The sequence below is a fragment of the Diospyros lotus genome, chromosome 7, assembly GCF_014633365.1.
Source record: "Diospyros lotus cultivar Yz01 chromosome 7, ASM1463336v1, whole genome shotgun sequence".
NCBI classification, from domain to species: Eukaryota; Viridiplantae; Streptophyta; class Magnoliopsida; order Ericales; family Ebenaceae; genus Diospyros; species Diospyros lotus.
Window position 1 is genome coordinate 921506 of NC_068344.1, and position 21756 is coordinate 943261.

Below are 21756 nucleotides of genomic sequence, written 5' to 3' on the forward strand. Positions count from 1 at the left end.
ATTTTTAAACATCAAAGAGTTAGGTGGAGAATCTAGTGCAAAGATTAGGCTTTTCTTTTAGCAAATACTTTTAAATGCTAATTAGCTTTTAGAGTCTACTTAATTTTAATAATTAATAATTATAGACTAATAAAACACTGACACGTCACCTAAATTCTGCAATCCAATCCTTGATCCATAATTAAATACTCAAAGGTATATATATATATATATATATACATAATAAAGTTGGGTACATAAATATAGATCATATCTCATCTTCACATATATATAAAATTAAAAGCATCTATTACCTAAATTAAATGTTAAATGTGCCATCTTTTCTAAGTGCTTACTTTGGAACAAATATATATATATAAAAAAAAAAACAATAAAACAAAGTGAAATCACCACCACCATCACACATAATTAGCATATTGGAAAGGGAGATGTTGTAGCTCTCTTTATTTGTTCTTATTAATTAATTTTACCCATATTATAAGCTAATCATTGTTGAGTTGCTAACTCAACCAACTAATTATGAAGTTGAGACCTATTTACTCTATATATGGTATATATAAGTATGGCTTGTGTCATGTTAAAAAGATAAGCTCTATATATAGTATATAAGTATGGCTTGTGTCATGTTAAAAGATAAGGGTATTTTTTTAATTTAAGAAAAAATAGTTAGGAAGTTCTACTCTTGATCTATGATGTACACAATTATATCAATATCATAATTAATTAATTAGGTATCGATCCCAGAGTCAATCCCAAAATACCCCTAAATAATTTATTTATCTTGTTGTCACTCAAACATAAAAATAAATTTATCAAGTGGGCATATCATCGTCAAGTTACTTGGATTTCGTAAGAAATAAAATAATTAGAAGACGAATTTATTTATATAGAAATATAGAGTTTTTCAAAATCTTCTAGTATCAAGATTCTTTTAGATAATGTCTATCTATAATATTTTGTGATTTATGATTTTTATGGATAATGTTTATATTTTTAGAGATTTTTAGATAGGAGAGTGATGATGTTTGCGCTTTATTCGAGACTTCGATAAAAAAATATTTTTTTAATTCAAATAATTATTTTAGATTTTTAAACTTTTTTAAGGTTTTTTTTTTTTTACCTCCGAACACATCACATCACTTGGGGTAGTGATTGTAGGTGATGAAGTGTGTTAAAAAGTAAAAAAACATATGACCAATTATAACTGCGAAATCTTAGAATCCATGGGAATGTGAAATCTTATATATATATTGCTTATTGTTGGTCTCTGCTGCAGGCAAAGAGCTCTTTACCAGCAGCCAGCAAGCGCCCAATTAATCATTCAGATGGGTTCTCTTCCCTCTCCACAACTGGTAGAAGATTTCCTCGGCGTCCTCAAACTCTACAGCGATGGCTCCATTTACCGCTCCACCGACCTCGTCCACCCCAAGATTCCGCTCCACGACGATGCCTCCGCTGTCGTCTGGACAGACTGTCTCTTCCACCCCGACCACAACCTCCACCTCCGCCTCTACAGACCCACGTCCCCACCACCCGCCGGCCAGAAGCTGCCCATCCTCTTCTACATTCACGCCGGCGGCTTCTGCTTCGGCTCCCGCACCTATCCCAAGTCCCATAACTGCTGCCTCCGGCTGTCTTCGGCGCTGCAGGCCGTGGTGGTGTCGCCGGACCACCGCTTGGCGCCGGAGCACAGGCTTCCGGCGGCCCTTGACGATGTTTACGACTCTCTCAAGTGGCTGCAAGTGCAAGCAGCTCAGGCTGCTGCGGGTGATGATGATGATGATGATGAAACAACGTTGTCTAGAGGTAGTGGTGGTGGTTCCGAGTGGCTGCGGGAGATGGGGGACTTGGACCGGGTTTTCGTGATGGGAGACTCGTCCGGGGGGAACTTGGCGCACCATCTGGCGGTGCGCCTTGGACCGGGGTCCGCCGAGTTGGCGCCGGTCCGAGTACGAGGATATGTCCTGTTGTCGCCCTTTTTCGGGGGGACAGTTAAGACCACTTCCGAGGAACAGCGGCCGTGCGAATCCTTTTGGAACCTGGACATGTATGACAGGTACACGCATCATCTTCTTTTAGAAAATAATACTTTTGACACTTTTGGTGCTTTTAAATTATTAATTTGTTGTGGCATACGTTAAGAGAGAGTCATGAATGATAAATTCACAAATCATGAATTATATATAAACACCAGAATGTTTCAACTCTAGGTTGGGGGCGGGGTGATGTAGATGTAGTCCCAGAATCACAAACTAATAATGTTTGAATCAGGAGAGTGGTTGTTGGGGTCCTGGGGATCGACATGTCCTTCCTTTGATTGTACCATTCAAAATCTACAAGGATCCTTTCGTACCCAGACATCTTTGGCTCTGTTCTATGCTAGTTCCATAGAAACATCATACAAAGTACTGAAAGTAGCTTGCTTACCCAGCTTCTGCCTTCTTCTGACTGGTGTCAGCAGCTTTTTGTACGAGTGATACAACGTGAAAAAGATTCAAATTCATAATCTTGTACTTACACTTGGTTAAACAGTAAATGTCCTTCATTTTGTTTGGTTGGTTGGGATATTAATTTAATGTAGAATTTTTTTGGTGCAGGCTCTGGAGGTTATCGTTGCCGGCGGGAGCAACGAAAGACCACCCGTTGGCGAACCCATTTCAGTCGACGACGGAGATAAAACGCGCCGCCCTGGATCCCATGCTGGTGGTGGCGGGGGGCGGCGAGATTCTGAGAGACAGGGCGGAGGAGTACGCGAGCAGGCTTCGTGAGTATGGGAAGACTGTGGTGTACGTTGAGTTCCAAGCACAGCAACACGGCTTCTTCACTGCTGACTGCTTCTCCCCAGAGGCCAACACCCTCATCCAAACTATCCAACACTTCATCTCCCTATACTCAGCCCCCCCCATCTATTAGATCCATTCCACCATAAGAATAACAGGACGTAATGGTATTATCTCCCTGAGATGGATTCTGACAATCAAGTTAGTAGTCCGTGTGTGTTTGAAAAATGAGCAATAAGGTAGAATGAAGGGAAGATGCATATGTGAATCCGTGTACTTTGCTGAGAGATTAGCATTTAGGGCTAATTAATAAGCTAGTTTGTCCTTCAACTTATGATGATTTTATAATTTTATCTTGTTTCGAAAATTACTTTAATTTGGCTCTCGTATTTCAAGATTGACGCATTAGTAGAACAATGTTGTTTAGCTTTATAATTCGCAACAAGAGTAAGATAAAACGACGTCGTTTTATTAATGTGTTAATCGAGGATAAAATTGATATCAACCTCAAAGTATGAAGATTAAATTGAAATTTTTTTTATAACATCATAAAATTAAAAAATAAATTAAAATTTAGGATAAATAACTTATTAGCCCCCCTTTTTACTTTTACCTGAACATCATAAAAAAACATGAAATAGTTTTATCAATCAATTTGAATCATCATGCAAATGCAAACATTAAACTAAAAAGCAAGATAAACGAATATAAATAATTGACTTTCTTAATTAGATTAGATTTTCAATGTTTATTACTACAAAGGGTAAACATCAACCCATACCTATTGGCTTTGAAAAGCTGCTTGAATCCATTGTCTTGTCAAGACAATGTGGGTACATAGTAGTGGACTACCTAAAACATTCCTTCACCCACATCCCATTTTTTCTTTTAGGCAATTAAGACCAAAGTCCAAAGTCTCCTAAAGCAACTTTTCATAATAGGTGTGCTAATCTTATCATATGTTTTCAATTCTCTAACATGATATCTTTAAAGTTAAAATATAATAATAATAATAATAATAATAACTAATTTAATTGATATTAATTAACAAGCACATATTATTGGTTAGAATTCTCAAAAGACAATAATGTTTCAAAATAACTTATAACTTGTACGTGCGCGACAAAAGATAAAAGTTTCTTTTTTTTAAATAAAATAAAAGTGTTTCGTGATTTTTTATGGTGTTTGGATAAAAGTAAAAAAAAAAAAAACATGGGGGCTAATAAGGGTAATTCACTCTTAACTTTGATGCGTTTTTCAATTTTATCCCATTTTAAAAATTGATTCAATTTGATTCTCATATTTTAAATAATAGTTTAGCTTGCTTAATCTCTATGACACATATATTTAGGTGTATAGAATGGTTCATTTGTCATCATGTAAATGTATATTATTGAAGAGCCCAAGGTGGGTTTGGGAGAAAAGAGTGAGATTCATGGAGCTTTTATATATATAATATAATGGCGGGCAAAGCTAGGAACAACACCCCCCCCCCCCCAAACGTTTTCTTCTTGTTAAGGGTCCTTGGGAATTTTGGGACTCGTATTACAGGAACATGTAAATCGATCACGTTTCATGGTTCATATCGTCATTCTTGGCTTCCGATGCCAACAAGTAACATTTATTTCCTAATTTGGTTACAAAGTAGATGGGGCATGTCGAGTTACTTCTTATTTAATGTATTTTGATTCACCTTATTTAACAAATTACACCTTAATTCAAGAATGGATTAAATAGTAAATTTTTTACTAAATACCCCTGCAAGTCTCCTTAGTTACGTTGGGAGAACATTAAACAAATCTAAGACTTGCTCAAGTTTAGCTATATGAATAAACTTAGTTAACATATCTACTGAGTTAATTTTTATAGAAAACTTTTCCACCTTAATCTACCATTTAGATATAATATCCCTAACAAAATAAAAATGCACATCTATGTGCTTGGTTCTCACATGAAACAGATTGTTCTTGGAAAGATAGATGGCACTTTGTGAATCACAAAGTACCCTAAGGATTTGGTCATCTAGACCCAATTCTCTAATTATTCCCTACAACTAGATTGCCTCTTTCATGGCTTCTGTCAAGGCAATCTTCATGTATTCTTCTTCTTTTTTAGATAATTTATCTTTTACAGCATGTGTAATATCCCATGTTTGTGTGAGCTGCCACGTAATTTCGATGGGTTTAGGATACTGAAAAATTAGCGGAACCCTAGGGAGGCTCCGATTTTGTGTACTAAGCAACCCTTCAGTGGTCTCGGGATAAAACAATAGTCCGGTGAGGACACTGGGGGCGAAATCGTCATTTTCAACTAAGATTTGGATTATTAATTGTGAATTTTCGGTATTAAAATGCAAATTTAATCTATGTTTGAGGGCATGATTGTAATAAGAAAGTTGTCCAAGTGATATAAGATAAAAATTGAAATTTAAAGAAATAATTTCTTATAAATATTAGTGTAATATATAATTATATATATAGCCATATGTGTGTGCGCGTGTGGGTAATGGGCGCGAATGGGCAGTGGCCAGCTTCTGTGAAGCTTTAATGGCCGAGATTTCAGCTGCAAATGGGGAGATTATGGCAGCAAGAATTGAGGAAAAGAATGGCAGCGGGATTTAAGGGGGATATGCAGCAAGATTTAAGCCGGCTGAGCAATTAATGTGATGTATATACATCTATATATGCACGTTCGTGGAGAGCATGCAATCACTGCCTATAAATAGGCAGGGGGTGTTGGCTGATGGAGAAACATAAAGAAGAAAACCAAGAGAGAGAGAGAGAGAATGAGATTGCGAGAGGGAGAGGCGATCGGTGACTTCCAAAGCAGCAAGCGGCCATGGCCGCAAGCTCGATCAAAGCAGGGGGCAATAGCATGGCTGGTGTGCAGGAGCTGGTCGAGGCGGACCAAGGTGATCAATGGCATCGGCGGTTGCAACCAACAATGGCTGAGACAAGTTGGAGGCGCAAGCTACAAGGGCGGCCATGGCAGTTCAGCGAGCAGGGCCACGGCCAGCAGCACCGATGCTGTGCGTGGGAGGCCGGAGGCGATGTAGGAAGTCGGAGGCGACAGGGGGTGCTGGCCGGCGTGGCAGCGTGCGGCGAAGCTGGGCTAGGTAGCGACTGGGATGGCTGGTTCGCACAGCCATGGAGGAAGAAGACGCAGGAAGCAGCTAGAGGAAGAAGATAGGTAGAAAAGAAAAGAAATAAAGGAAAAAATAGGAGATAAATAGAAAACAATTATAGAAAAATTTCAGAGAATAAGAAATTATGTTTCGGTAATATCCCATAGATTTTAACAAGGAAAACAGTTCGGGCACGCATTTCAAGAATATGACACGCATACCGAGGAAGTCAGAGATGCTAAGTCAATGTGAGTAAAATTTCTTAGAAAATTTCAAAAATTCAAGAATATTATTTTATGAATTGTCGTAGTGAAATATTTGAGAAAATATTTTAAAAATATTTAGTTTGGAATTATTAAGGAAAAATAGGAAGAAATAGAGAGAAAATTATAGAAAATGCCAGTAATTATGGAAAATAGGTTTTAATGTTTATTTAAATAATTATAGTGATTAGGATGCTTTGAGGCTTAAATTGAAAAGACTTGTGCAAATTTTGAGGTTGGCATGCAAATCGAGGTGATGCTCAAATTTTGAGATAGGCGCAAATATCGAGATAGCTCGATAAGCTTGAGAAGGTAAGTGGTACTCCCCAATTAAAGTTAGTTTATGGAAAATGCTTGATTTGTAAGTGGTTTATGTTCCTCGAAAATATTTTCATCATATTGATATGCCCTGATATGTATCCATCACCTAGACTACATATATGACATGACTATGAAATGTATAAATACACGTTGATGTCATTGATCACACGCATATGAGGCCGTAGGGAGTACGAACTGGCACCGCTGCCTTACCAAGGGTGCACTCATACACTCCGACTTTGATAGAGGTGACTGCTAAAATGGTAGGTAGCATGAGGGTGCAGTTGACACCTACGAGATAAGACATTGCATACACACATGACATAGCATTATGTACCCTTACTTAGATGATTCATCATCTAATTTGGGTTTTGCCCCTAGAATATTCAAACGTTCTAGGTGAAGACTGTAGCAGATTCGAGGATAAATGATGCATGAAACGGCATTTAGCAGAGAGAGTGTATGAAGAGTGAAATGTATGTTGTACAGCCCATGTATTTAAGTTCTGTTACTTAAGATTCTGAACGTTTTGAGGAATGTTGAATTTATTTACGATTAATGTTAAGATATCAGGTTTCGATCTTTGCTTCCGCATTTGATGTGTATAGTGATTCTCTTTCGAGATTAATAGTTGGGAATTCCGAGACGGATTAGAGGAATGATGTGGTTTAGCCTTAGTGTTTGAAAGAAAAATTTTTATTGTTCCGGAATTGTCCTAATTTATAACGTGCCTGAAAAAGCGACGCGTTACAGCATGAAACTTAAAATGGGGAGGAATTGGGGTAGAGACTAATTTACACTTTTGCATTTCGAATAAGTTTACTACCTTCTTTAGGTAGCCGGATTGAGACAAAATTAGGGTGTCTTTCTTCCTATCTCTTTTAACATCAATCCCTAATATACGCTTCGTTGTGCCAAGACTTTTCATTTCAAATTCTGAATTAAGGGCTTGGGTTAGTTCGCTTATTTTTCCCTTTTCTTTACATGTTATAAACATATCATCAACATAAATCAAAAGATATATGTACAGCTTCCCTTTAAGCTGTTTAAAATAGACACAATGGTCAAAATTCACTAAAAAAAATTGATTTTTAGCGGCGATTTTTTTCCGGCAGTTCTAAAAACTGCTGCAAAATACTATTTTAGCGGCTATTTTTTTAACATTTTGCGGTAGTTTTAAAAAATCGTTGCAAAATTCATTAAAACATTCAATTTTATGGCGATTTTAAAAAAATCGTCGCTAACTTTAGAAAATAATTAAAAAATAAAATTGAATTTAGCAGCGATTTTTGAGAAATCGCTGTTAAATTAAAAAATAATTAAATAAATCAAAATTAAAATTAAAATAAATTTGCGACGGTTTTGAAAAATCTCCGCAAAATTCATGAAAAATTTAATTTAGCGGCGGTTTTAAAAAATCGCCGCTAAATTAAAAAAATAATTAAATAATTTATAGTTAAAATTAAATTAACATTTACGGCGGTTTTTAAAAATCGCCACAAAATTCATTAAAAAATTTAATTTACCGGCGATTTTTCAAAATCGCCACTAAATTAAAAAAAATTAAATAATTTATAATTAAAATTAAATTAACATTTGTGGCAGTTTTTAAAAATCGCCGCAAAATTCATTAAAAAATTTAATTTAGCGATAGTTTTTTCAAAATTGTTGCTAAATTAAAAAATAATTAAATAATTTATAATTAAAATTAAATTAACATTTGCAGCGGTTTTTAAAAACCGCCGCAATATTCAATAAAAATTTTAATTTAGCAGCGGTTTTTAACGGCCGCTAAATTTAAAAATAATTAAATAATTCAAAATTAAAATTAAATTGAATTAAATTAATAAAAAGAAATATAAACTCTTAAAAAGAAATTAAAATTTTAATTTAAATTAATTGTACAATCTTTATATATATAAAAGTAGGATAGTCTTGAAAAAAGAACTTTCCTCCCAAAACTTACATTAATTAATGATTTGTAATTAATACTTATTGTATTAATAATTTACATTTTGTAATTTGTATTAATAATTTAAAATTTTCAATTGCTTTGAACTAATTAGTAATAAATTTTTCCCCAAAACTTGCATTAATGATTTTTATTTAGTACTTATTGCATTAATAATTTACATTTTGTAATTTGCATCTTTATATATATAGAAGTATGATTGTATTGAAAAAAGAAATTTCCCTCCAAAACTTGCATTAATAATTTATAATTAATACTTATTGTATTAATAATTTACATTTTGTAATTCGCATTAATAATTTAAAATTTTCAATTGCTTTGACATAATAAGTAGTAATAAAAATTTTCCCCAAAACTTGCATTAATGATTTGCATTTAGTACTTATTGCATTAATAATTTACATTTTGTAATTTGCATCTTTATATATATAAAAGTAAGATAGTCTTGAAAAAAGAAATATTTTTACAAAACTTGCATTAATGATTTACAATTAATATTTATTGCATTAATAATTTGTATTTTGTAATTTGCATTAATAATTTAAATCTTTCAATTGCTTTAAAATAATAAGTAATAATAAAATTTTCCCCCAAAACTTGCATTAATGATTTGCGTTTAATACTTATTGCATTAATAATTTACATTTTGTAATTTGCATCTTTATATATATAAAAGTATGATAGTCTTGAAAAAAGAAATTTCCTCCCAAAACTTGAATTAATTAATGATTTGCAATTAATACTTATTGCATTAATAATTTAAAATTTTCAATTGCTTTGAAATAATAAGTAGTAATAAAATTTTCTCCCAAAACTTGAATTAATGATTTGCATTTAGTAGTTATTGCATTAATAATTTACATTTTATAATTTGCATCTTTATATATATAAAAGTAGGATAGTCTTGAAAAAAGAAATTTTCCTCCAAAACTTGCATTAATGATTTACAATTAATACTTATTGCATTAATAATTTGCATTAATAATTTAAATCTTTCAATTGCTTTGAAATAATAAGTAGTAATAAAATTTTCCCCCAAAACTTGCATTAATGATTTGCGTTTAATACTTATTGCATTAATAATTTACATTTTGTAATTTACATTAATAATTTAAATCTTTTAATTGTTTTGAAATAATATGTACTAATTATTGTAAAATTAATAATCAATTTTAAATATACGAGTTTTTCAATGCTAATTGTTTTGTATTAAATTTGCATGAGTTTTATGAGAAATATTAATAGACAACTTTAACTATTAATTAAGTTATAGATAATTATTCATTTATTTAAAATATTATTTTTATATCTTTATTCTATGTATATTTATATAATATTAAAATATGATAGTCAAATAAAGTATTTTGCAAGTGTCAATCAATGGTGAATTTTTTCCCTCAAAAACTTGCATTAAATCAAAGGTAGTGATTAATTAATTATTAATTACTTTAATAATTATATTATAATCTTGAAATGTGATGTTTTAAAAAATTCATAAAAAATTATTTAAGATTGTCAAATGTTACGGTTTTTCAATGCTAATTAATATTTAAGGTATCACATTTTTAAGACTATGGAAGAAATCAAAATTAATTTTTTTAAAATTTTGTTATTATTGAAAAAACTTATTCTTACTTATATTTAAGAGTTTTAATTTATATTTATAATTATAATATAATAAATAGAAAATAACTAACGTTTTTAAGTGGAAATATTATAGATTTTATAATATTTATTTATAAATAAATATAATATAATAAAAAAATTATAAGTATTTTCTCAATTGTCCTATTTAATATGTTAATTATTTTTTAATACATTGAATGACAGTATATTGAATTAAAAGTGTTCTCCATTAGCATATTGAATTGTGAATAATTAAGTAAACTTAAATTTTTTCAACATGATTAAAGATTAAAAAAAATTATAATTATCAATTTTGTTAAAATTATTTAAAATAATAAATTTATTTTTTTATTTTTAAATTAAACTCTCCCATATATCACACGGGTTCACCACTAGTTAATTAAAAATTCAATTTAAAAAATAAAAATAAAAATAAATTTAACAAAATTTTAATAATTTTAAAATATATATATATTTTTATTTTTAATCAATTAATTTAGTTAATTTAATTCAATTAATTTATTTTTAATTTATTCCTTTACTCTTTTAAAAAATAATAAATTAATTAATATTTTTTAATTTATATTAAAAAATATAATATATAATTATGAAAAATAGTGGTTGTTTTGGTATATAATTTATATATGCGGTTATATAACAAGGGGGCTTGGCAGATCAAATGGTCACGCGTATGCACGTGTACAGTGGAGGTCGTGGGTTCGAAACTGGGGAAGGGGCCTCGCCACGTGGCACACGGGCATAGGTGGGTGGGGCGCGGACGGGTGGGAGAAATTAAAATTTTTAATTTTGTTTTAATTTTAGCGGCGGTTTCTAAAACCGCCGCTAAAATTAAAAATTTTAATTTTTTTTTATAATTTTCACAATGGTTGAAAAATCGTCGTTATATATTTTATAAACCGCCGCTAAATCACTAATTTTGCGACGGTTTTAAAACCGCCGCAAAAATTATGATTTGCAGCAGTTATTCCAGCGGTTGGTCAAAACTGCCACTAAATGCTCCGCGACGGCTGATTTAGCGACGATTTTAAAAATCGCCCCTAAATGTCAGTTTTTTTGTAGTGATTACACATTCTATACCATTGTTTAGGGGATTACTTAAGGCCATACAAAGACCTTTACAACATACAGACTTTATTTTCTTTTCCCTTTTCTATAAAACCTATAGATTGATCCATATAGATCATTTCTTCTAGGTTTTCGTGCAAAAAAGTAGTCTTAACGTCTAATTGCTCTAGTTCTAAGTCATTTAGGGCTAGCAGAGCTAAGATCAATCTTATGGATGTGTGATTTACCATAGGGGAAAACACTTCATGGTAGTCTATGTAATCTTTTTGGGAATACCCTTTGGCAACTTCTTTGCTTTAAACCTAGCTAGTTCTACTCCTAGTATACCTGACTTTCTCTTGAAAATTCACTTGCAGCCTATAACTTTTTGATTTTTAGGTTTATCTACAAGTGTCTAGATATTATTCTTTTTCAGAGATTCCATCTCTTCCTTCATTGTCTTCACCCAGTTGGTTTTATCCTTGCTAGAGCAAGTTTCTTGATGAGTAACAGGTTCATCAAGCTCAATTGAATATCCAATGTTAAAAGCATAGACAATAACATCTGCATGGGCATACATTGCAGGTGGTTTTATCTCTCTTTTTACCTTATTCCTAGATAGGATATAATCACCCAAATCAGGATGAGATTCAATTGAACCCTTATTTTCTTTAATTTTTATTTTAGATTCAGCACTTTCAGGAGAACTAGTAGGTTGAGGACTTTCTTGGTTGGGCTCCACTAACTTATCACTAGGGCTGTCCCTTTCCACCTCAAACTGAAAATTTTTAGTTTGATCTGTCTTAGCATTTTCCACCTTTTTTGGTATATAGTATTTTGATTCCTTGAATACTACATCTCGACTGATGACTATCTTCTTATCATCAATCAGCCATAACGTATATTATTTTTACCCCTTTAGGATATCCTAAAAATACTGCATTTTTGGCTCTAGGGTCTAACTTCCCTTCTTTCTTATGGACATATCCAATACATTCAAAAGGTTTAAGATCGTCTAAAGAAGACAATTTCCCACTCCATAGTTGTTCTGGAGTCCTAAAGTTTAAGGCAGAGGAAATGATCTATTTATTTGGTAACAAGCAGTTGACACTGCTTTAGCGCAAAATTTCTTAGGTAAGTTAGAGTCTTTTAATAGATATCTTACCTTATTTAGAATTGTTCTATTCATTCTTTCAGTAATATCATTTTGCTAAGGTGTGTCACTACAAGTTCTATGCCTTGCAATACCTACTTATTTGAAAAAGTTTGTGAATTTATGATTGCAAAATTCCAGCCTATTATTTGTTCTTAAAGTCTTTTTTTCTTCCCAGTTTGGTGTTCTACATATATAGGTCTTCTATTTCTTAAATTTTCCAAAGGCTTCATTTTTGTGCTTAAAGAAGTAAACCTATACCTTCCTAGAATAGTCATCTATTAGAGAAAAGAAATATTGGGCTCCTGATAAGGAATTAGAAATCTGGGGAGAACCCCAAAGATCAAAATGAATGTACTCTAAGACACCCTTAGACTTATGTGTTGCAGGTGCAAACTGCAACTTGTCAGACTTGCCCATGACACATGTCTCACAGAGATTTAGATCATTAATCCTCTTAGATCATTGACTCACTTGTCTAGATGTCTTATCCAGCTAGAGTAGTCATTCAAATCCTGCAGAATCTTGAAAATAACTTGATTAAGGCTACTCCAAGTTGCTTGGCAATCAAGCTTATTTTCTTAGCCAAGTCAATTTTGCTATTGATTTCTTGGGCCCTGCTTGATTTTGTTGTGAACTTCAATTTTTATTTTTGTTTCTATAACTTAGGGAAAATGGAAAATGCTATTTGATAATTTTGTGCTCATTTTTTGCTTGAGGGGGAGGGTAAGCCTTGATCACAAATTTGAGCTCTAAAAACATCTATTTGTAAAGGAAGGGTAAAGCTGCACCTCCATACAGAAACAACCTTATCCCAACCCCTCATGAAGTGAAAATCTTTGTGTATTTTAGATGCTGTAAAATAGCCGCTGCTTTGTGTCTTCTTCATCTTCCGTCTTCATTACAAGCAAGGGTTAGACCAGTCATCAGCAGTGAAGAGGAAGAGGATGTGATGAAGAAGAAGAATGGCCTGCAATCCCTTGGGCTCAGGATATTTTTGCTAATATAAAAGGATATGCACAAACATTTTTTTAAATAATATTTTTGTTGATATAAAAGGATAACTGAAAATGAACACATAAAAACTAGAAATAAAATCAAATGGTCCCAATCAAGCATTGTAGGGAGTCAGGACATGATCTGAATCCATTATTCGAGAACAAGATTGGAACACATTGGGAAGGTGATCCTCTCAACTTATTTAAATAAAAAATAAACTGAGCAAATCTATAGAAACTATTTGCTAATCTCGCCAATGTGAAGCTTGCCCCATCTATGGGCAGGTCCAATAATTCTTATACTTGGTGAACTCCAACACGAAATTGGAGAAACCTTCACACCCTATTCTTTACGAAGTGAACCTAATCAACATCCTACTTCCTCCTTTTATTTCAGATTTATGGCTGCATTTATCTATGCTGTTGTTGCCACCAGCACCTTAAACTAATGATATGAGAAAATGTGAAAACATTTTGATTGCATATTTACAGTTTGTGCTTGCTTGAGGTCGAGCATCCGAAGGTAGCTTAGAAAATAATAACGTGCATCCAGTTGTTATTTTCGCATGAATTGTACCAGTAGGCTTATTTTTCAATTGTCAGAATCATTGTTTAGCCCTTCTGCTTCAGGTATAACATGGATTGGAGGATAATTCCATTGTCGTCTTGCAGTGTGCTACAGTTAATCATCTCTAAAAAAAAATATGGTCTCTGCATTCTGTTATCACTACTAAGGAATGCGTTGGTAATTTTTTTTCTTTTTAGTTTTTGCTCGACAGTCATTTTCTTTTCACATTTTATTACTTTCTGTACAATTTCAAGATGGGTCAATTTTCTTCATCCTCTTGTACTGGCACCATTTGTGTATTCTGGACCTACACGACACTATAAATTCAGGATGAGCTATATCACATGTGTATATATATATAATGGGTAATGACATTGGTTAAGCTTTAGTAAATGCACCTTGTATATATATAATATAAGGTGCATTTATTAAAGCTTAACCATGCACAAGGGCAAGTTACCCATATAAAATTAGTATCCCTGTCTGACTGGATCGTTCTGTCTGACAGGTTTGTGAGGCGTGGTTTCTCAGAATGTTCTATAGAAACCATACCGGAGGAGAAGACGTCCCGTGGTTCCAAGTATTATATGAAAAAACTACAGTCGGACAGGAGCGGCATAACGATCGATAGAATGCCATTAACAGGTGAGTTAAACTCATCGGAGAATTCGTTCCCAATTTGAAATAGCGAAGCACTAATTGACCATATTATCAAGAAAGAAGGGAACTTGTTAGTTTTCGATAAATCAGAAAACCAAGCGGTGACAACGATCAGCCTGCGGACGGGGAATGCTTGGCTGTTGCTGAAGGTGAACGGGGTGTTGTACGTGAGGAATCTTTCATTCGATATTACCAGCGAGGACACCAGGGGCACTGCCTTCGTCGTCTACGAGGACATCTACGACGCCAAGACCGCCGTCGACCACCTCTCCGGCTTTAACGTCGCCAATCGCTACCTCATCGTGCTCTACTACCAGCATGCCAAGATGAGCAAGAAGTTCGACCACAAGAAGAAGGAAGATAAGATCACAAGGTTGCAGAAGAAATACGACCTGTCCACCAAAGACAAGTAAAAGATCACCATCACCAAGGCCATTGTAATTAGAGGATGAACCAATTGAGTTCTTTCTAGCTATCTAGAGTTTCTTTTCTCTGTTATGCGTTGGATCACCAGCTGGTTGTGGATAGGCTTTGATGAAAGAGGAAAAACAAAACAAAGGAAAACTGAATTGGCCGACTTCGATTGTGTGTGAATTTAGTTTGGATTATATTTCTTATGAATTCTACTGCGTTCCTTGCTCATTTATTTATATGTTTTACTTTAAAAGAAGTGAACACTGGCCAAAATTATTACACCATGTAAACCATGATTGTGAATGACAACTGAAACAGAAACCCCCATGTTCCATCATTGTTCCTCTGCTAATTCATCCAGACTGACTCATGATTGGAGATAAAATTCACACAATTTCATTATGCGATGCACTCTTTACAAGTTGATAAGCTGTGGATGAACAACTAGCACTCAAATGAAGGGAAAGAAAATGCCATCTCTAGTTCTGTCTTGCTTCCAGGATTTCAAAATTTCATTTGCAGAGGGTATGCTGGATTCTTCATCAGTAGTACCGTCAGGATCACCTGCTCTTATTTCAAGTTCTACCTCCTCATTGTCCAAGCTTATCGCCCGGAGTTCATCATCAGAGTCATCAGTAAATTCATCAGATGCCATCTCAAGAGCTAAATCATCCCCAAGATTGGGAAATAGTTTAGCCTTCCCATCACCATTGCAGTTATGATTTGAGAACCCTAGTTCTAGATTAGCATCAACCACTCTGTCAACTATGTTTCCATTATCAGCAGCCAAAGATGATTCGTCAAGTGATGGACAGTCTGCAGTTGGATCCCCTCTCTGATCGTCAAGTCTACAATGAGATAATAGCGATCTCAACAAATTAGACACAGTGGCTTCCATGGGTAAATCACAACGACTGAGAGTTTCCAACAGGTCTCTTAAACTATCCTGACTAATTCTATCCCTATTTCTCTCGAGCAGGTCTGTCCATTGCTGTTCGCTCACTTGAAATGGAGCATAAGCCATGGACTTGATTATGTTCACTACTCTTTCATAATCATGTCGAATTATTGCTTGACACATCAATTCAGTAAAGAAAGATGGATGAGGTATTTCACCAGCTTCCAACATAGTATCAAATGTATGTTCCAGCAAATGCCACTGCATCAGGAAAAATTTGGTTAGAAGTTTTAACTTAGCTCTGCCATGAGAAATTGACCAATAGCTCCTAACAGTCCACCCAAAAGTACACAAAAGAGAAACAAAAAGGTCAGCCTATAGTTTACCTTCCCAGCTATGGACGCTTCAACAAGTAGCAATGCATGTTTACTTTGATCAAGCAGATAACCATAGAGAACCATCTCCCTGTACACATACTCAAAGTACTCCCACTGGAGAGCACGAGCAGAAGCCTCTAGCATTGTGCTATAGGTGTACACATCAGGGATAAGAGAATAACCATAGCCATCCGGGCTAGAGGTAGAATTAGATTGAGTTTTTTTGGCCTCTTCAAATAACTCTTTGGCTTTTGAAAACATATCATTCTTCCCATAAACTTTGAGCATGATGTTTACAATACCAACGTCAAGCACACAATGGTCTTTAGCGTGTTGAAAGATAGATATGCAATCTTGAATGTACCCAGTATCCATGGAAGACTTTATCATCCCAGTGAAGGTAACCTCCAAAGGTTTTGTATGTGGAAGTTTTTTCAGCTTTCCAACCTGCATGCATATTTTTTTAGAAAGAATTGGGTCTTCGACATGCACCATGTATGTTCAACTCTCAGGATTGATAGCCTACATGACTGTCACCAACTACTATTGATTTCTTTTATAATATAATCTTATTTCATTTCATGATCAAAATTCTAAATAGAATCCAAAAAGTTAACTTCTAACAACTACAACATAATAAAGCAAAAAAGTTTTTCTACAATATTCATAATAAAGATGCATCTCAAGCGTGTTTATTCATGGACCATTACTAAGCATCTGTTGCATGAGTGCATTCGAATTTGACATGCTATGGTGGCGGCATATGAAATCAAATTAAACATAATCAGATACTACCAAGTGTCCACATATGTACCCAAATTTTATATTTTGAGACTCAATGGTGTAAGAATACATAAAAAACTTAAGTTTCTAATCTAAGTGTTGAGAAAGAAAGCTCCATGAACTTCAAAATAAGTAGAGAGTAAAAACAAGCTTTCCCTTAGCCAAAAAAAAGCTTCCGAGCACAATCATGTGGATGAGCTTGCCTACTGGAAATCTTCAAAGTTCCACCCCCCCAAAAGTCCAGATCATTCACAGGTTTATACAGAAAAAAAGGCATTACAAAAAATTTCTTTCCTGATTATAAGATCACCTTTACTTGGGTTCAACTTAAATAGCCAATAAACAGATGATGCAGAGAAAAAACTTCCAAAAGGGTAAAGTGCTTTCATTACGATGAATGTTTTTGACCAAATCTTTTGCAACCCATTGTTGGATTATATTTTACAACAAACATTGCACTTTGCAGCTGTCCATTCAATTATGAATTTTCCTACATGGATTAGTTGAACTCAGCCATGAAGAATTGATCACTTGTGAAATACTGGTATCTTACAACCTTTTGTTAGAACTCAGCCATGAATTAACACTATTCTTCAAGTACTTCTTAGGATTACTAAAGACATGTCTAATGAATGAATGATCCACTCTCTTCACACATGCAAGAGTTCTCTACCAAAAGGGTAAACTGAGCTGAGGTGCAAATCAGAGCAAAACCTAAGGGGTGTACATAAGAGTAGGTCTGCTGGAAAAATGTGTGGAATGCATATGGGACCAAGGAGAAGTACTTAAAAAGCACTTCATCTGTCTAGCTGATCCCAAGTTTCTGAAACTTGGGACGTAGGATTCTGCTGAGTTTAGTAGACTCCTAGCAAACCACCTTCAGCATAGGTTCCATGAGAGAGAGAGAGAGAGAGAGGATGCACAAAATCTAATTAGTCATAAAAGCAGAGGAATATAGCTGTAACACATCCCAGAAATTTAAAAGCCGTGATAATGTACCCACGGACAAGGAAAAACTGACCTCCATCAGAGCTTCTTGCCACCTGCCATTACTACAAAGGCAGCAAGCTAGCTCATAATATACACAGGCTGTCCCAATAACTCCTCTTTGTTCCATATCCCTTACTGCTTGAACAGCTTCCTCAGCTTTACCTTGCTCCCAAAAAGTTCTAACAAGAACTGGAGAGTTATAAAAAACAGGTTTGTAAGCCACCAAATTTTAGTGCCCTTTACTGTAAAATGGAAGGACCAATGCTACCTTTGTATGTAAGGGCTTTTGGAGCTTCCCCACTTCTTCTCATTTTCCCAAAGAACTCATGGACAAGGTCATACTTTCCAGAATGCAACATTACCTTCCAACAAGCACCTCCCGTCAGACTTGATGACAAATATAATTTGAGGATAAATGCTTATTTAAGGAAACATATTAACACTCACCAAAGTTTTTAACAGTCAACTTAAAACATAAACAAGCTGTGGACAAATTAAGAAGAAAGGAGCACAACAGCCTCACAAGAAAACCTATACCTTTGCCAGAGAAATGGCATGAACCTCAAATTCTGCAAAAGTATAGTATATGTTTATATGGGTGGGTGTCCGCGTCAATAACGATAAGTAAAAAACACAAAGAAAAATTATTGCTTAATTTCAATTTTACTAGCATATCCATAAAATATGCATATGTAATGCATATAACACCTGTAATGTGTCTCACTCCATATTTCTGGACAATTTTGAGTTGCTAAAGCTAATTATGTCTGTACATGCGTATTTAGAAAAATAACCATGAATACAGAAATTATGTGATAATCAACTCCAAGATCCCATAACTACCTCCATTGCCAGTCCATACGTCGCTCCATTAGGTTTTAGACCATTCTTTCTCAACTGCTCAAACACCCAAGATACACCCTTCCACTGATGGGATGGAACACAAGCATTCAGTACCTAGACACCAATTCAGAACAAATCAAACAGTTATCCCTATAAATTAAAGCAGTAACACTTACTTGGCAGTAAGCAAATCAACTTTCTCTTACAGCATTAAACACAACAAGATCAGGCTGAAGAGCAGGGTCCCAGTTCTTGCGAAGCATATTTTTTATTCTTTTTGTAGGTTTCTCCCTCATGCATTCAACAATGTTCAGCAGTTTTTTCAGAAGACCAGCTTGACCAAGCGTAACAGCAATACTGTGGTATGCAGCCATATCAGGATATGTTTGGCAATCTTCCTAAAAAGTTAGGAGTTAGATCCCATCAATATCTATAAAACTTTAAAGATAAACCTAAACGAATTAAGTATATTAAGTAATTTTCTCTCCTTTCCAATGAGCATTAGTACATGAAGTTTTTGAACATTACATGCATCAAATCAAAGATTTGAAGGGCTTCACGAGTCCTCCTTGCTTTCCCAAGAACAGCCAGGAGTTTTGTGAATACAAACCTACAATACAATAAACAAAAAATTACACATATATGAGTCTTCTAATTGAAATGTGCACAGGTTAATATTACCTAACTGACTTCAGATTGTTTGACAAACCAAAATCACTAACACAAGTCTTGGTATAACATATATAAGTAAAAGATAATGGAAGCATTGTTTCATTCACATCAAACACGCATAAGATAAACATCCAAACATGTCTGATAGTTCTGAACACTTCAAGAATCAGAAAGCACTTTGCAGAAGAGAAAAACTCGGAAGATAAAATTATCAACAAACACTGTGTATTTATAACCATTAATCCCTTCTCTGTACTTCTCTATTTTAATATCTCTAAAGCCTAAATCTTACCATTTGTTCATAAATATGCATTTGGCATGAATCTTAAGGCTTTTTTGTCCACAATTTTTTCTTTTTTTCACATGGAATGTAGTAAGGTAAAATATTAAGCACACTAAATGAGAATTATTATTTCTATTAACTTGGTTTGTCATGTTGAGTCCGTATCACATTTGTTTTATGCAGATATCCATGCTTCTCAATTCACCACGACTAATCTTTATACGGGCAAGCTATCTCCCATTATTCAAACTTTTGAGCACTAAACAAATCTAACCATGAGTGTAGAAAATAAAAATAGAACCCACTTCGTATTGGATCCCCTCAACTATTCCATTTCACAATAATGATCTGAAAATGTTAGCAGCCCACAATAATAATCTGAAAAGATCATTTAAGATTTTATTTTTGCCATGTGAGAACAGGTGCCTAGGTACAAAACCTCAGACCTGCCAATAAACAGAATCCAGACTAGCATATCCAAATTGTGGCATTTAAGATGAGCTTTATTTGATTGACCAGATAACCCATAAGCATAAATGGGAACATAATCAACTTTATCAAGCATAAATCAAACAAAATGCCAACAATTTCTCACCTGCTCTTGTAATGCCTGTGTTCCGTTTGGCTGTACACCCATTGCACAACAGATAATGCGTGCCTCCACTTCCCTTTATCACCAAGCCCTTCAACAAGCTTAAGCAACTGACCTTCAGTGAACTGTAGCCCTGACTGCTTCATCATCCTAGAAAACTTCCAGTCCTTCACATTAAGCTCCGTGCAGCTCAGCCTAACATACGGATATATGAATTTAAGCCATACTTCCTACAAACCTTTATCACATGATTCTCAGAATCTCTAATACCGTTGTCACCACCTATAAAATTTATCATTTTGACAAGAACACAACTTTTTCCAATTTTTCTCTACATAGGTTTACAGGTTGAACATGACAGGTGTCATGATTTCGTATTAGTGGACAGATTAATTGAGGAACTTTCCGTATCTCAGTTGGGAAACAATGATTTAACGAAACATGAAAATACATGTATAGAACTGTGTTATTGTATTGGAAAACAGACCCAAAAAAAGAAAGGTCAGATTACAAACTTATCAACAAGAAACCGAATTGTCTCGGCCTCGCTACGGGAGCGCTTCCCCGGAGCCCAATTCCACTTCTCTTCCTCCAACCAGCCTTCCTCCATCTCAACATCGTCGTCCAAGAGCCACCGGAACTTGTCGCGGTCAGTCTCCAGAATATCACTCAGCTCTCTCAGGTGCTCGGACTTGATCCTGTCGCCACCGCCGCCGGCGTACTCCTCCCTGGCGAGCTCTCGCAATCGAACTCTCTCCAACCCCTCCCAAGGCTTCCCGACGAGGCGAATTTCAGATTTGGGAGCGACGAATTTCTTGAAGGATTTGTACTCGGCCTTTATGGCTTGGAAATCGGCTTCTTCACCGAGGGATTGGGGTTGGGGAGGATAGGATAGGGCACGCTTGGATTTGCGAATGGCTTTCTGGAGGTGTTTCTTGCGGAGGGTGTGGATGATTCTGGGGGTTGGATTGACGCCTCTCTGGATAAGGCTCCGCTTGATCTTGCCGGCGTTTGGTTCGGCGGCAGCCGGAGCGGGAAGGCGAGGAGATCCGGTTGAAGCTTCCATGGCATTGACACTCACACTGCGGCTCAGGAGCGGGAAGGAGGAGGTGAGCCACTTGTGGGCCGCGGCTGACTGGCTGGGAATGGGATTATTTAATTTTTATTTTTCGCAATTTCTTTTTTCCCATAAAAATTTAAAAATATTATATTTTAGTAGGGGTGTTCACGGTTCAGTTTGATCGATTTTGAGCCGATATAGTGTACTGAACCGCAGGCTCAGTTTGCTACCAAATCAAATCGAGCGGTTTGATTTGGTATGTAAAACCAAATCGAATTGCACTGTATTTTGCGGTTCGGTTCGATTTTTACAGT

The 21756-nt window shown here is 34.9% G+C and overlaps 3 protein-coding genes across 3 annotated transcripts; 2 read left to right on the forward strand and 1 right to left on the reverse strand.

Annotated features, from left to right (window-relative positions):
• The first annotated feature begins 1256 nt into the window (after nt 1-1256).
• On the forward strand, nt 1257-3156 carry LOC127805965 (probable carboxylesterase 15). The gene is made up of 2 exons (XM_052342830.1): nt 1257-2056; nt 2598-3156. The coding sequence occupies exons 1-2, from the start codon at nt 1326-1328 to the stop codon at nt 2911-2913; spliced, it is 1047 nt and encodes a 348-aa protein (XP_052198790.1). The 5' UTR covers nt 1257-1325; the 3' UTR covers nt 2914-3156.
• Nucleotides 3157-5618: 2462 nt separating this feature from the next.
• On the forward strand, nt 5619-15079 carry LOC127806326 (uncharacterized). Its single transcript, XM_052343551.1, has 3 exons — nt 5619-5914; nt 14379-14450; nt 14553-15079. The coding sequence occupies exons 1-3, from the start codon at nt 5619-5621 to the stop codon at nt 14941-14943; spliced, it is 759 nt and encodes a 252-aa protein (XP_052199511.1). The 3' UTR covers nt 14944-15079.
• Nucleotides 15080-15208: 129 nt separating this feature from the next.
• Nucleotides 15209-21516, reverse strand: LOC127806760 (pentatricopeptide repeat-containing protein At5g67570, chloroplastic-like). The gene is made up of 9 exons (XM_052344253.1): nt 20898-21516; nt 20386-20577; nt 19364-19445; nt 19042-19233; nt 18836-18949; nt 18261-18354; nt 18024-18181; nt 16229-16666; nt 15209-16103 (listed from the first exon to the last, which is right to left on the reverse strand). Exons 1-9 carry the CDS (start codon nt 21446-21448, stop codon nt 15396-15398), a joined length of 2529 nt encoding a protein of 842 aa, XP_052200213.1. The 5' UTR covers nt 21449-21516; the 3' UTR covers nt 15209-15395.
• Nucleotides 21517-21756: the final 240 nt, after the last annotated feature.